Below are 14,180 nucleotides of genomic sequence, written 5' to 3'. Positions count from 1 at the left end.
AAATGGAGAACCTCGAGTAATAAACAAAATACTGGAGGAATTCAGTGGGTCAGGCAGCGTCTGTAGAGGGGAAATTAATAGGTGACGGTTCATTTCCCTTTACAGATGCTGCCTGAGATATTCTACCATCTTGTTTGCTGCTGAATTTCCACAGTGCTCACTCCTCCAGTAACAACATATTCCAGATTTCATTTTGCTTTGGTATTTCCTGCAAAACTTAACTTGATAGTAAAATAATTATTTGATTGCAGTTCCAATGGAGACAGCAGGGAATGAACAACTTCAGCTGCAGGGGCCTTAGAATAACATGGGACTTTGTAGCATCTGTTGCACAGAAAAATAGGGTGAAAGGTTAAACTGTGATTGTTCATCAGAAAAATTATAATCAGCTCGGCAATTCATCTGCTTTGCCATAAAGCAGAGAGAGACAGTGAGGGAGGGGTGGGAGTGTTGGTTTCACAAAGGCTATAAACTCCATCCTTTCCATTCAGTGGAAAACGTCCCATGGTCTGACTCAAGCCAACACCAAGAGCAAGGAGGTGTTTGAATGAAGAGGAAATCTTTCTCAGGGCCTCAGTGGGCTCGTGCTCTGCCCAGGGTGAAACTCAGCTACTCACTGACTTGTACCAGGTCACTGCTGCTAGTACTTCACCTACCTTCAGAAAAGGGGAAAGGCAGAACCAGATTAGCGCCCGGTCGTAGGATGGGTAACTGCCCCACCCTCACTAAATGAACTGCCTACAGTCTCTATTCAGCTTCCAAACTGGAGGGTGGGCCTTGCTCATGAAGTCACTAGTTTGGTAGGGGACCTGCACTGTGTTGTCACTTTAAAGCACAGATCCAGTTGTCAGGATGCAGGACTTGCCCAGGAAACATAGATACGCTGATCACAGCCTGATTCAACTTGGATTTAGTTATTACCTCTGAATTCCTCCTCCTCCTCCCGCCTCCACCACCTACCTCTGAGTATCTCACAGTGAAGAAGAGGCAAAATGCGGAAACATTAAGCCTGGATTTAGTTGGTATTGGGTCATTGGTTTATTATGTACTGAGATACAGTGAAAACCTGTTTACATGCCACCCTTATGAATCATTCCTTACATAAGTACAGTGAGGTGGTACAAAAGGGAAAGAAAACAGAATGCAAGATAAAGTGTTACAGTTACAGAGGAAGTACAGTTAGATAACTAAGGTGCAAGGTTCACGATGAGGCAAATTGAGAGATCAAGATTTGATGCACCATCAATAACTCACTGAGACGTAAAGGCGAGATATCGGCTTTTATTGACTGGAAGAAGGAACAAGCAGTGAGTGACCACCATACTACATCCTGGAGACTGAGAGGCCGGGCTCAGGCCTCAATCGCCTGTATACAGGGGTCTGTGTGAGGAGCCACAGGAGCAGTCAGCAGGGGGCGTGTCCAGACAGGTATATGTAGTTCACCACAAGATTACAGCTTTATCATAGAAGAGGTCTATTTAAGAACCTTATAACACCGGTGTATAAGCTGTCCTTGACAGCACACACCAAATGCTGGAGGAACTCAGCAAGTCAGGCAGGAGCTATGAAAATGAATAGACTATATAGCTTTGGGCCGAGACCCTTCCTCCATCCTTGAGCCTGCTGGTACACGTTCTGAATCTTTGACACAAGGGAGACAACAGAAGCTGACCGTCTGGGTCAACGCACATAAAATGCTGGAGGAACTCAGGGGAGTCAGGTAGCAGCTATGGAGGAAAATAAACATTCAGTGGCTGCGTCCTGATGAAGGGTCTAGGCTTGAAAAGTCGATTGCTCACTTTCATTCATAAACGCTGCTTCAACCACTAAGTTCTTTTAACACTTTGTGTGTGTTGTTCTGAATCTTTAGTAACTTCTGCCAATGGGAGGGCGGTGAAGACTGAGATAGGAGGGGTCTTTGATTATGTTGGCTGCATTTCTAAGGTCATTAGGAACTGTAGATGGCATCAAAGGACAGAAAGCTGGTTTTCATTAAAGACCATTCTTGCTTCGTAACTCTGAAATTTAATGAAAGGTGTGCTAAGATTGTAGTGACTGCACTCATCCAGAAATGTCAAGTCCACTCTATACTGACCTTTTGTTTACCTTTCAGAATGCTGGGAGATGTGTTGTTCAGGTAAGAAAATATATGAAACAGTTGAAATTTGAAATGGATTGTTTCCCTGTAGTAAACCACTCTGCCCTGCCTATCATCCTCAATACGGGTAACCGTCTCAACCGCCACAGCAGCAGTGGGGGTCGTCACCAACAATGATGAGAAGTGAGGAAGTGGAAGAGCTCAAGGCCTGGCTCAAAGAGGCTCTTCCTTAATGTCAACTAAAGAGAGGTTATTGACTTCAGAAGAATACTCAGCACTCGCACCCCACTTTATATCAGTGACAGCAGTGGAAACTGTGGGCAGCTTCAAGCTCTTGGGAGTGCACATCACGCACAACATCTCATGGTCCCAGAACACATCCTACACAGTCAAGTAAGCTCACCGATGCCTCTGCTTTCTGAGGAGATTGAAGAGAGCTGGACTTTGCACATCCATATTCCCGTCCTTATACAGATGCTCAGTAGAGAACGTCCTAACAAGCTGCATCACTTTGTGGTAAATAAACTGCTCAGTGGTAGACAGGAAGGCTCTACGACCAATAGTCAAAGCTGCCATATGCATCAGTGACACCAGCCTATCCACTATCAAGGACATAGATACTGAAAGGTGCAGTAAGGTCATGAAGGATCCCACCCACCATGCTCATGGACTGTTTGTCCCACTGCCATCAGGGAGGAGGCTATGTAGTATCCACGCTAGAAACCCCCAGACTCAAAATCAGTTATTCTCCCTCAGCAGCAAGGCTGATCAGCACCTCCACTCACTAACAACCCCCAACCACCACTACTTAACTGTTTCCTGTCAGAGTCACCTTATATACAGGCACTCCTGTACCGAGTGTCACTTCATGTACATGCAATCAATCTACGTCTATAAATTATCTTATGTATTTATATTTATTGTGATATTTAATTGTTATTGTGTCCTTTATCTTCTGTTTTTTTGTGCTGCGACGGATCTGGAGTAACAATTATTTTGTTCTCCTTCACACTTGTGGACAGGAACTGATACTAAACAGTGTTGAATCTTGAGTTTTAGTCGAGTCACCCTGCAGTTTGAGGAAGCTCAGTTCCATCAGTGAGATTTTAGTCCCTCTTCTTGACATAAAATTGGAAGGTTGTCCATCACAGAAATGATTCACTTTGAGTGTTGAATATCTACTAGTATTTATATTGTCACTAAAAACAATCTCCAATACATCAAATCCTCACAGACTAGAGACAGATTAAATACCAAGGAATTAGACTGGATTTATATGAATGCATACATATTAATAACTCTTAACTAAAATTATTCAAGGTTTATGTGGAATAATTGGATTAAGACCGATTATGGCCAATTATCCTGTTGTTGTTTACTGTTTGCCACTCATGAAGAAGATAGCTGCTTAGTGAGAAAGCTGAGAAATATCACTGTACACATCCAGGATAATTCCCCCTCTCAAGGGAAAATTTGAGGGACAAAAGCCACATCAATGTGGTGAAGTACAGCAGCATCAGCATCTCCCCTGGCTCCAAATGAGTCACTTTGCCACAAACGTTGAAGAGCAAATTGCACATGCCAAAACCCAGCACTCCCTGTCAACAGAGAAAATTCCCTTTCATTCAGTGTCAAAGTTGCCCTTAACTTCAGGAAGTGAGTGCTGAAGATCTATACCCAGTATCTCAGAAAAGGCCATGAAGCTTTCCCACTGTAATAGTCCTTTGTAAGCCCACTGTACCATCCCTACAAATAAATGAGGTTTGCGTACAACATCTGCCTTCTCAGCAATTCATGATTTATGACTAGATCACACATACAGAATGTCATCTGTTAGTGAGAGGTTTGTCTGAGCAAACATTTGTCATCTTGAAACAACTAGGGATGAAAACACACAGACCCACTCCAAAACTTCAAAGTGTTCTAATCTTCTTGAGCCAGGCAGTTTGCTTTGACATCACTAATCTCCGCCTTGCTCTGCTCTGCCGCCTCCTGCTGACTTCCCCTTCTAACACTTAAATCTGAACACAAGCATTCTAAAGCCTGCAAACATTTTTCCTGTGTCTGCCATTTCCCTCTTAGCCCCAGTCTCCTTTGTTCCCCATATACCTTCTCTCTCTGTCTCTCTCTCTCTCTCCCCTCTCTTCCCCCCTCTCTGACTCGCCCCCCCTCTTGCCCCTCTCTCTGTCTCTGTCTCTCTCACTCTCTCCCCTCTTCCCCCCCCTCTCTCTCTCCCCCTGCCCCCCTTTCTGTCTCTCTCTGTCTCCTCTCTTCCCTCCTCTGTCTCTCTCTGCCCCCCTCTCTGTCCCCGTGTGCATGTGTCTCTCTCTACCCCACTCTGTGTGTGTCTCTCTCTCTCCCCTCTCCCCCTTCCCCCTCTCCCCCTCTCTAACCCCCCTCTCTCCCCAACCCCACCGTGTCTCTACTTCTCCTTCTCTCATTTACTTCTCATAATTTATTGTATTTTACAGTCTCCTTTTGCCTATTTCAGTGCTGCAGTTTCTTTCTCTCCTTCTCTCTGTGTTTCTTGTGTTCTCACTCCCTGGGTAAGTGTTGGCAAATATTCAGATGTACAAAGTGTGGCACGTGGAGGGGTTCATTTCTTTGGAATGAAATACAGTGGGGAACAATGGTTTACAAAATGAAAGATTGAAGGCAGATCCCGGTGATATTGTCCATAGTAACAATTAAGAAAACTGGGAAGAATTTGAAAATGTGAAAAATAAAGCTAAGATGTTCACAATATATGTGAATCATTCTGAGATATAAACAAATTATTGAAGTTTCTAGAAAAGAGCATGGGCCCACATAAGAAAGTTATAAGAAGACAAAAATGGTAAGGAACAGTAGATATCACTGAGACATCCCTGTCAATCAAAAAAAAGAATAGAGGAGACAGGAACCATGTACCAGTTAGCAGAGTTTCTTATTCAACGTCTGAAATCCTAGGATTGTGAATTACCTTAACATTGTACTGTGAACGATGAGTACAGGTTCACCTTATATATGAGCGTGGGTCTATGATGGAGGATGAGGGAGAAAATCCCTAATTTTATGACACTATTCTTCTTTGTCTTAGAGGCTCTTCCCTCCTCCACTGGCTCTGTAGAATTATCCTACCCTCCCACAAACCCCTTTATTTCAGACCTTCCAACTTTCAACTTCTCCTTCTCTGGGATAGCTGCCCACTTTCACAGCCCTGTCCAGGGCCTATTCTCCTGATCCCCATCCCCCCACACCCCTGTGCTGTACTTTTCTACGTCTCTATGAATGGGACAGTCATCGTGGGGGGAATGAAAAGGATGTCATTCTCCTTGTAGAGTGTGGTAGCCCTCCAGCTCAGGGATTGTGGAAGTAAATCACTGGAGATAGTGAAGGGAGAGGTAGATAAATATTAATAATATTTATAGATAAACAGGGAAGTGGGAGGAAAGAAGTGGATTTGATTGTATTGAATATGGGAAGACTGCAGAAGCCACCGCACTTCCTATCTCTTTGTGTTCTGTCCTTGATCTGTTGTAGATTTTTCAAGCACTTCCGAGATATTTATTATTTACCTCGTTTGTTTCCTTCTTTCAGTGATGTTGCTGTGGAGTTACCTTTCATGCTCATGCATCCCCCACGAGAGGCCTCAGCGGGTGAGTTACAAGTATATTACAAATCAGAATAACAAGCACACAATGCATAGCATGAGGTCCTGATGAATCTAAATTCCATCCAGTGAATGAGACCGAGAAGTGCTTTGGTTCGTTTGGTATGTAACAGCAATAAGGGGAAAGGACCTTTCAAGGTGGTGCTGGAGCATGGTGATTCATTGCAAGCTGCACCTTGCAGATCCACTCATTACTCTACCTATAGCAGCAACTTCAGTCCATAATAACACACGTTCAAAAGAGTGAAGAGGATGGAGCTTAATCCATTGCAAATCTCCGGAATTGAAATGAAGTCTGTGGAAATGAATGAGAAAGAGTTGAGCTATTATAAGGCAGCATTCTGCAATTAAATGGAGATGTTTCTGTCCATTTAAATCCTATTTTAATTGTGGTCTTTCCAATTCAGCTTAAGGGTTATGACATGAGGAAACAACAAATAGAAGGAAGAATAGCCGTGTTGGCTTCTTGCACTAACTTCACCATCCACTGCTGATAAATTACTATACCTCAGGGTATTTTCCTGCATATGCCATGATCACTCGACTAGAAATATGTCCACTTTTGCCTTGAACCTACTCAACATCTGAGCTACTTTACGCCCCAGAGACTCACTGCTGGGTTAAGCCATGCTACATCCACCCTCTCAAGTCATGGAAGAATGTTTTCTGTGACAATGAGGTCACTTTCCATTCTTCTAATTGCTGGTGATGATAGGCCTGGTTTGCTTCTCTCTCCTCACAGTATCACCTCTTGCCCATCACAGGACTCATTCTGGTGAACCTTCACTGCACTCCCTCTAAGTATAGACTTCCTAAGGAATGGAGACCAAGCCTGCACACAATAATCCAGCTTCAGTCTCACCAGGACCTGATAAAACTGCAGTAAAATACCTGTACTCAAATTCTCTTTCAATGAAGGTCAACTTACTTTTTGCTATCCTCTTGCCTTCCCAATTGCTTCTCGTACATAGAACTCAGAATTGTATAGTACAGGAATGTCCAAAGAAATTAATCCTATCTGCTAGCCCATAATCCATATCTCTTTGACCTCTTCATATGTCCCTCTTAAACACCACTATCATGTCTCCTTTCAGTCATTCCTGGCAGATTATTACAGGCCCCTACCGCTCTGTTTAAAAAAAAATTGCCCTGCACATATTCCTTCAACGTTCCCCTCTCGCCTTAAAGCTAAGTCCTCTAGACCTGACATTTCCACCACAGGAAAGAAACACTCACTACCTACCCTACCTGTGCCCTCTCATAATTTTATAAAGTTCTATTAGGTCTTCCCTCAGCCTCCAACAATCTGGTAGGCTGTACCTGGTTGTTATAACTAAGATGTTGGTGTGAAGTAGTCAGGTAAAAATGGATGATTTTCTAAAGATTTCTGAAATGAGAAATCTGAGAGGAAACGAAGCAGGTTTAACGATTAAGAATGAAATCACATCAATGATGAAGGAGGATATTATGATTGTCCTTTATAAGACACTATGAGTCTTTAAATCTTTTGGAGCTTACGGCAGATCATAGGCTTAGCTCTGACATTGCCCGAGCGTTGGAGACGGGGCAGAAATCATGAGGAGTTGGTAAGTGTGACTAAGTGATAACCCATAGGCTCCTCTGTCCCAGCCACAACCACCCACCATATTTACAGACAACTTAGAAACCACACAGACATGAGAGTGTGGGTGCTGGAAATCCGGAGCAACGTGCAAAGTGCTGGAGGAACTCAACAAGTCAGGCAGCCTCCATGGAGGGAAATGAACAGTCAGTGTTTCAGGCAGAGTCCCTTCCTCAGGAACAGAAAAGAAGATAGGAGAAGCCAGAATGAAATGGTAGGGGTGGGGGAGGGATATAAGCTAATAGAAACATAGAAAACCTAAAGCATAATAGAGGCCCTTTGGCCCACAATGCTGTGACAAGTAGAAATTACCTAGGGTTACCCATACCTTCCATTTTCCTAAGCTCCAAAAAGCTGATAGATCCAAATGAGGGGGAAAGGCAAGAGGAGTCAGGGAGGGACTGATGGGAGGTGACAAAGGACTGAAGAAGGAACCAGGTAAGGGAGGACAATGCACCATGGAATAAAGGAAAGGAGGTGGGCAAACAGAGTGAGGAAGCTGAAGCTGATTGGTATGTCATGAGAGTGGTAGAGGGGAAAGAAAACAGGGCCAGTCAGTTAAGGGGAAACAAAGTTAGGACTTTGAGGGGGTGGGGGATGAGAGGGGAGTGGATTAGAGAAATCGAATGTTGATACCCTCAGGTTGGAGACTACCAAGGTGGAATATGAAGTGTTGTTCCTTCACTCTGCTCCTGCTTTCCTCATCACAGTAGAGGAGGCCATGAACAGACATGCCAGTGTAAGAATCAGAAATAGAATTCAAATTGCTGGCTTCCAGGATAGCCTGGCTGTTGTAGTGACTGCAGGGAAGGTGCACAACAAAGTGATCCACACTCAGCTTCAGGTTTGCTGATATCATGGTGAAGGCCAGCATTGTAAGCAGAATAGAGAGAAGCGTTGAATAACAAAAGGAAATTTCACAGAATATGCAAGCAGTTAAGGTTAATGTGAGGCTATCCATTCTGAATCTTGAAAGAAAGAAAAGGATACCACCTAAATCTGGAGTAGCTGGAAGCCAAGATTTGAAAGAGAATACTTGGAGCATGACAAAATTTCATGCAGATAGCAGCAAGGTTAATGGGATGCAGCCCTAGATTCAAATTCAACTCGTGTGCTGCCGATGCAGAGGTTTCAAATTAGTTTTTCTCTGGGTGCTATGGTTTGCTCCCACATCCCAAAGACATGGTTGACAGGTTGTTGAATAATAAGAGAAAGGTTACAGGGAATGAAGTGATTGAAAGGGACGGGTGGGAATGAACGATGAGAGCATGGAATCAACGGGTTGAATACTTTCTTCAACATTGTGAGGAGATACTAGAAGTAAAAATCTGGAGTCATGTTGGCCTTCATAACAAGGGAAGTTGAGTATAGGAGCAAAGAGGTCCTTCTGCAGTTGTACAGGGCCTTGGTGAGACCACACCTGGAGTACTGTGTTCAGTTTTGTTCTCCAAGTTTGAGGAAGGACATTCTTGCTATTGAGGGAGTGCAGCTTAGTTCGCGAGGTTAATTCCCGGAATGGTGAGACTGTCATATGTTGAAAGATTGGAGCGACTGGGCTTGTATACACTGGAATTTAGAAGGATGAGAGGGGATCTGATTGAAACATAACATTATTAAGGGATTGGACACGCAAGAGGCAAGAAGCATGTTCCCGATGTTGGGGGAGTCCACAACCAGAGGCCACAGTTTAAGAATATGGGGTAGGCCATCTAGAATGCAGTTCAGGAAAACCTTTTTCACCCAGAGAGTTGTGGATCTATGGAATGCACTGCCTCAGAAGGCAGTGGAGGCCAATTCTCTGGATGCTTTCAAGAAAGAGTTAGATAGAGCTCTTAAAGATAGCGGACTCAAGGGATATGGGGAGAAGGCAGGAACGGGGTACTGATTGTGGATGATCAGCCATGATCACATTGAATGGCGGTGCTGGCTCGAAGGGCCGAATTTTTAGGAAATGGTAATATCATTTTTAGGAAGAGGTAATGTAGCTTTTGAGGTTAATTAGTGATTTGATTGCAGGTTTTAAGGTATGGAGAGCTAAAAGGGAAGACAAAAAAGGAAATATTTTAAAATTATTATTGGAGAACATTCTTAGAGACTAGATTTACGAGTATTTGGAGAAGCATAGAGATATTGGGGATAGTCAGCATGCTCTGTGACGAGCAAGTCATACCTCAAGAACTGGATTGAATTATTTTGAGAATGTGACAAAACACATTGCTGAAGGTAGAGCAGTGGATGTGGTGTATTTGGATTTTAGTAAGGCATTTGATAAGGTTCCCAATGGTAGGCTCATTCAGAGTCAAGAGGCATGGGATCCAGGGAAATTTAGCTGTGTGGACACAGAATTGGATTTCCCATAAAATACAGAAGTTGATGGTATATTCAGCCTGGAGGTCAGTAACCAATGGTGTTCCACGGGAATCTGTTCTGGGACCCATGTTCGTTGTGATTTTTTTATTGACTTGGATGAGGAAGTGGAAGGGTGGGTTAGTAAGGCTGCAGATGGCACAAAGGTTCGTAAAGTTGTGGATAGTAGGAAGGATTGTTGAAAATTGCAACAGGATATTCACAGGATGTAGAACTGGACTGAAAAGTGACAGATGGAGTTCAACCTGGAAAAATGTGAAGTGATTCACATTGGAAGGTCAAATTTGAAGGCAGAGTACAGGGTTAATGTTCAGGATTCTTGGCAGTGTGGAGGATGGGCGTGTTCTTGTGTTTCATATCCCTAGATCCCTCAAAGGTTCCGCGTAAGTTAGTTGGCCTGTTAAGAAGGTGCTTGGTGTGTTGGCCTTCAGTGGTCAGGGGACTGAGTTCAAGAGCTGTGAGGCAATATTACAGCTCTATAAACTCCTGTTTAGACTATACTTGAAATACTGTGTTCAGTTTCGGTCACCTCATCAGAGGGTGTGGAAGCTTCCTCGCTTGCCCATCACTTCCGTCTGGCTCTGCTCCTCGTTCCCTTTCTCCCATGTTGCACTGTCCTCTCCTACTATATTCCTCTCCAGCCCTTCACCACTTCCTCCTATCACTTCCCAGCTTCTTACTTCAACCCCCTCCCCTCCACAATGTTCTCACCTTCCCCCTCGCCTATCATCTGCCAGCCTGTCCCAACCTCCTCCTTTTCACTTCTGCCTTCTTCCTTTCCAGTCTGGATGAATGGTCTTGGCCTGAAACTTGGACTGTTTATTCCCCTCCATTGATGCTGCCTGTTTTGCTGTGCTCCTCCAGCATTTTGTGATTGAGAAAATATTTCTGTTCATTGACCATCTCGAGCTAATGATCATAATCCATAAATTAGAGCCAAGCCTTTCAGGAATAAAGTGAAGTTAGCAAACGTTTTCGTCTGGAAAGGCTGAGAAAAGTTTAGAGCTCTCCCAAAAATTGCAACTAACCCTGGAGAATTGTTGTTTTTGGTGGGTTTATGTTAATGAAAGGCATGAGGAACATTGGGGAAAGGCCAATATTCTGAATGACTCAGAACTGGTCAAAGATCAGCTATAATCTCTATGAATGGAAGAACAGCTTTGAGGGGCCACATTCAATGGGATGGATGCAAGAAAGGACTTTGGTCCATTGGTTTTTCATTTCACATGGGGAGATGGGAATGAGTAATCTTTTGGAATTAGACCATGAAATATAGGAGTAGAATTAGGCTATTTGCCCCATCAATTGTGCTCAGCCATTTCATCAAGGCTGATCCAAGTTTTCCTTTCAGTCTCAATCTCCTGCCTTCTTCCTGTATCCTTTCATGCCTTGCCTAATCAAGAATCTATCAACCTCTGCCTTAAATAGATCCATCAAGCAATCCTCATATGATAAGCCTTTCAATCCCAGAACCTTTTTCATGAATCTCCTTTGAACCCTCTCCAATATCAGCACATCTTTTCTTAGATAATAGGCCCAAAACTGTTCACAATACTCCAAGTGAGGCCTCATCAGTGCCTTAGAAAGCCTCAACATTACATCTTTTCTTTTGTATTCCAGTCCTCTCGAATTGAGGTGGAATCTTACCTATTGAAATTCTCTTCAATTATTGTTAGTCACACCATTGGTGTTCCATTTGAATGTCAATGCAAAGGATTAGAATGCAATGTAAAGGAACAAATAAGATGCTCTGGTATATTAAATTTATGGTGCAATAACTCGTGAAAGTAAGTGGTGACCAGTGGGATCGAATGAGATGTGGTATGTGTGGAGAAATTTAAACACCATTACCAAGGTTGGGAAGTTGAAGTGTTGTGATATCCTATACTTTTATGTGATTGTTCTGCATGTGTATTTTAATATTTTACAAATGAGTCAGAGACACTTTCTTATTTTTTTATGCTTCCTGACATTTGTAAATCAGAAAGCGCGTAAGTACAAACTTTTGTCCTTATTTGTCTGATGTGCGATCCTGGAAACAGGCGTTCACTCTAACCACAGAATTGTAAAATTAAAACTGGAAATAGAACATCTTTTCACAGAAGGATACAATTGAAGAGCAGAGACCTTGCAGTAAACTCGACTAATGTCTTTGTTTGCTTTTCCTGGTGAATAGAATTAAATGTATTTGATGTAATATAAACAGCTATGTTTCTTTATATTTCTTTCCAACAGATAAGCTGCAGTTGACTCTATCTTACTTCATAGATGCTGTCACATTCTAGCCAAAACTGATGTATCTCTGGCCACTGTGTTAAACCAAAAGAAAATAGCTCTGTGAAAATATTTGACACTAAAATTAGGAGATTACATTGATTAGGAAAGTTTGTGCCAACATGAGCATATGTGTTGGAAACACCTGTCAGAATTTATGTGTCTAACACCTGTCAGATAAAGGAATAACCTGACAGAGATCTCCAATATTTTGACAATTTGATTACGCAGATGTGAAGCTAAACCAAGGACCCTATATGTATGATAGTTACTAATAAATTCAGTGAGTCATTCAGGAATTTAGAAGAGTGAAGGATGATCTTATCAAAATGTTCAGCGGCATGAGAGAGCAGATGTTGAAATGTTTCCATTAGTGGGAGAATCTCAGATGAGGTGACATTTCACTAGCCCAGAGGGTTGTGGTGGCTGGATTATCAGGGGTATTGAAAGAAGCATACAAATTATGGAATGTGGGCAATGGGGAATTAGCACAGAATAACAGATGCAGCAGGTCAGCCACGAGCATATTGTATGGCAACACAGTTGCATGAAAGCAGGTAGGTGCAGGGCCATTAGAGGGGGCATCACAGGAAGTGGGGACCAAGGAACATGGATCAGTTTAAAGGTTAACCAGTAGGAAATCGAGTGTTGGGCAAGTCATGAATCAGGAGATAGCACTGTGAGGACATGAGTCAAGGGCTCAAAGTTACCAGTTTACTGGTAAATTTAAAAAGTAACTTGAGGGGGATTCTAGAGTACTCATATTTGGCTCAGAACCTCCTCAGGGATGATTACTTTAAGTAGCACAGAAGAAGATGTTATCAATGCATCAGAGATATGCTTCTGCAGGAGTGGCTGATTGAAAATCCCAAAATGTCATCCTGACACCCAATGTGACATTGACGAGGCACTGTACTTGTCTTAAATGCAGGTGGCAGTGGAGTCAAGGAGGAGACATTAGCAAATTTGCAGATGACACAAAGCTGGGTGGCAGTGTGAAATATGAGGAGGATGTTAGGAGAATGCAGGGTGACTTGGATAGGTTGGGCGAGTGGGCAGATGCATGGCAGATGCAGTTTAATGTGGATAAATGTGAGGTTATCCACTTCGGTGGCAAGAACAGGAAGGCATATTACTATCTGAATGGTGTCAAGTTAGAAAAAGGAGACGTACAAGAGATCTAGGTGTTCTTGTACATCAGTCACTGAAAGTAAGCATGCAGGTACAGCAGGCAGTGAAGAAAGCCAATGGCATGTTGGCCTTCATAACAAGGGGAGTTGAGTATAGGAGCAAAGAGGTCCTTCTGCAGTTGTACAGGGCCCTGGTGAGACCACACCTGGAGTATTGTGTTCAGTTTTGGTCTCCAGATTTGAGGAAGGACATTCTTGCTATTGAGGGAGTGCAGCGTAGGTTCACAAGGTTAATTCCCGGAATGGCGGGACTGTCATATGTTGAAATATTGGAGCTACTGGGCTTGTATACACTGGAATTTAGAAGGATGAGAATTTAGGGGATCTGATTGAAACATATAAGATTATTAAGGGATTGGACATGCTAGAGGAAGGAAACATGTTCCCGATGTTGGGAGAGTCCAGAACTAGAGGCCGCAGTTTAAGAATAAGGGGTAGGCCATTTAGAATGTTCAGAAAAAACTTTTTCACCCAGAGAGTTGTGGATCTATGGAATGCTCTGCTTCAGAAGGCAGTGGAGGCCAATTCTTTGGATGCTTTCGAGAAAGAGTTAGAGCTCTTAAAGATAGCAGAGTCAAGGGATATGGGGAGAAGGCAGGAACGGGTTACTGATTGTGGATGATCAGCCATGATCACATTGAATGGTGGTGCTGGCTCGAAGGGCCGAATGGCCTACTCCTGCACCTATTGTCTGTTGAGACTTGTATATAAATTCTGCTGTGCTTTGATCAGCTCTAAGGCCCCAGATTTTGCTGATAATTGTTTACAGGAAATAGATTATAGATATCTTGTCCACCAGAAGCTTTTAGCAAACTAGTTATCAGATTTTCACTAAAATTTTGAGAGCAAATCCAGACCCATTATATTCTAAGTCTCAATGTGTAGCAGACACCCATATGATACATCTTGTCCGCCATCTGTACACAGAACAGGGAACTTAAATCATTACAGCAGAGAACAGGCTCTTCAGCCTACAAT

General features: G+C 43.0%; 1 protein-coding gene across 1 annotated transcript in view; it reads left to right on the top strand.

Moving 5' to 3' along the window:
- LOC132380668 (beta-arrestin-1-like) overlaps positions 1-14,180 on the top strand; it is a 55,960-nt gene that overhangs the window by 41,339 nt on the left and 441 nt on the right. The window contains exons 13-14 of the mRNA XM_059949650.1: positions 2,114-2,137; positions 5,678-5,736. Coding sequence (XP_059805633.1) covers positions 2,114-2,137; positions 5,678-5,736 — 83 coding nt within the window. The remainder of the gene's footprint in view (positions 1-2,113; positions 2,138-5,677; positions 5,737-14,180) is intronic.

Source organism: Hypanus sabinus, chromosome 2, assembly GCF_030144855.1.
Source record: "Hypanus sabinus isolate sHypSab1 chromosome 2, sHypSab1.hap1, whole genome shotgun sequence".
In the NCBI taxonomy this organism is placed as follows: Eukaryota; Metazoa; Chordata; class Chondrichthyes; order Myliobatiformes; family Dasyatidae; genus Hypanus; species Hypanus sabinus.
Note: the sequence above shows the minus strand (reverse complement) of the source record. Positions and strands in the feature narration are given on the sequence as shown.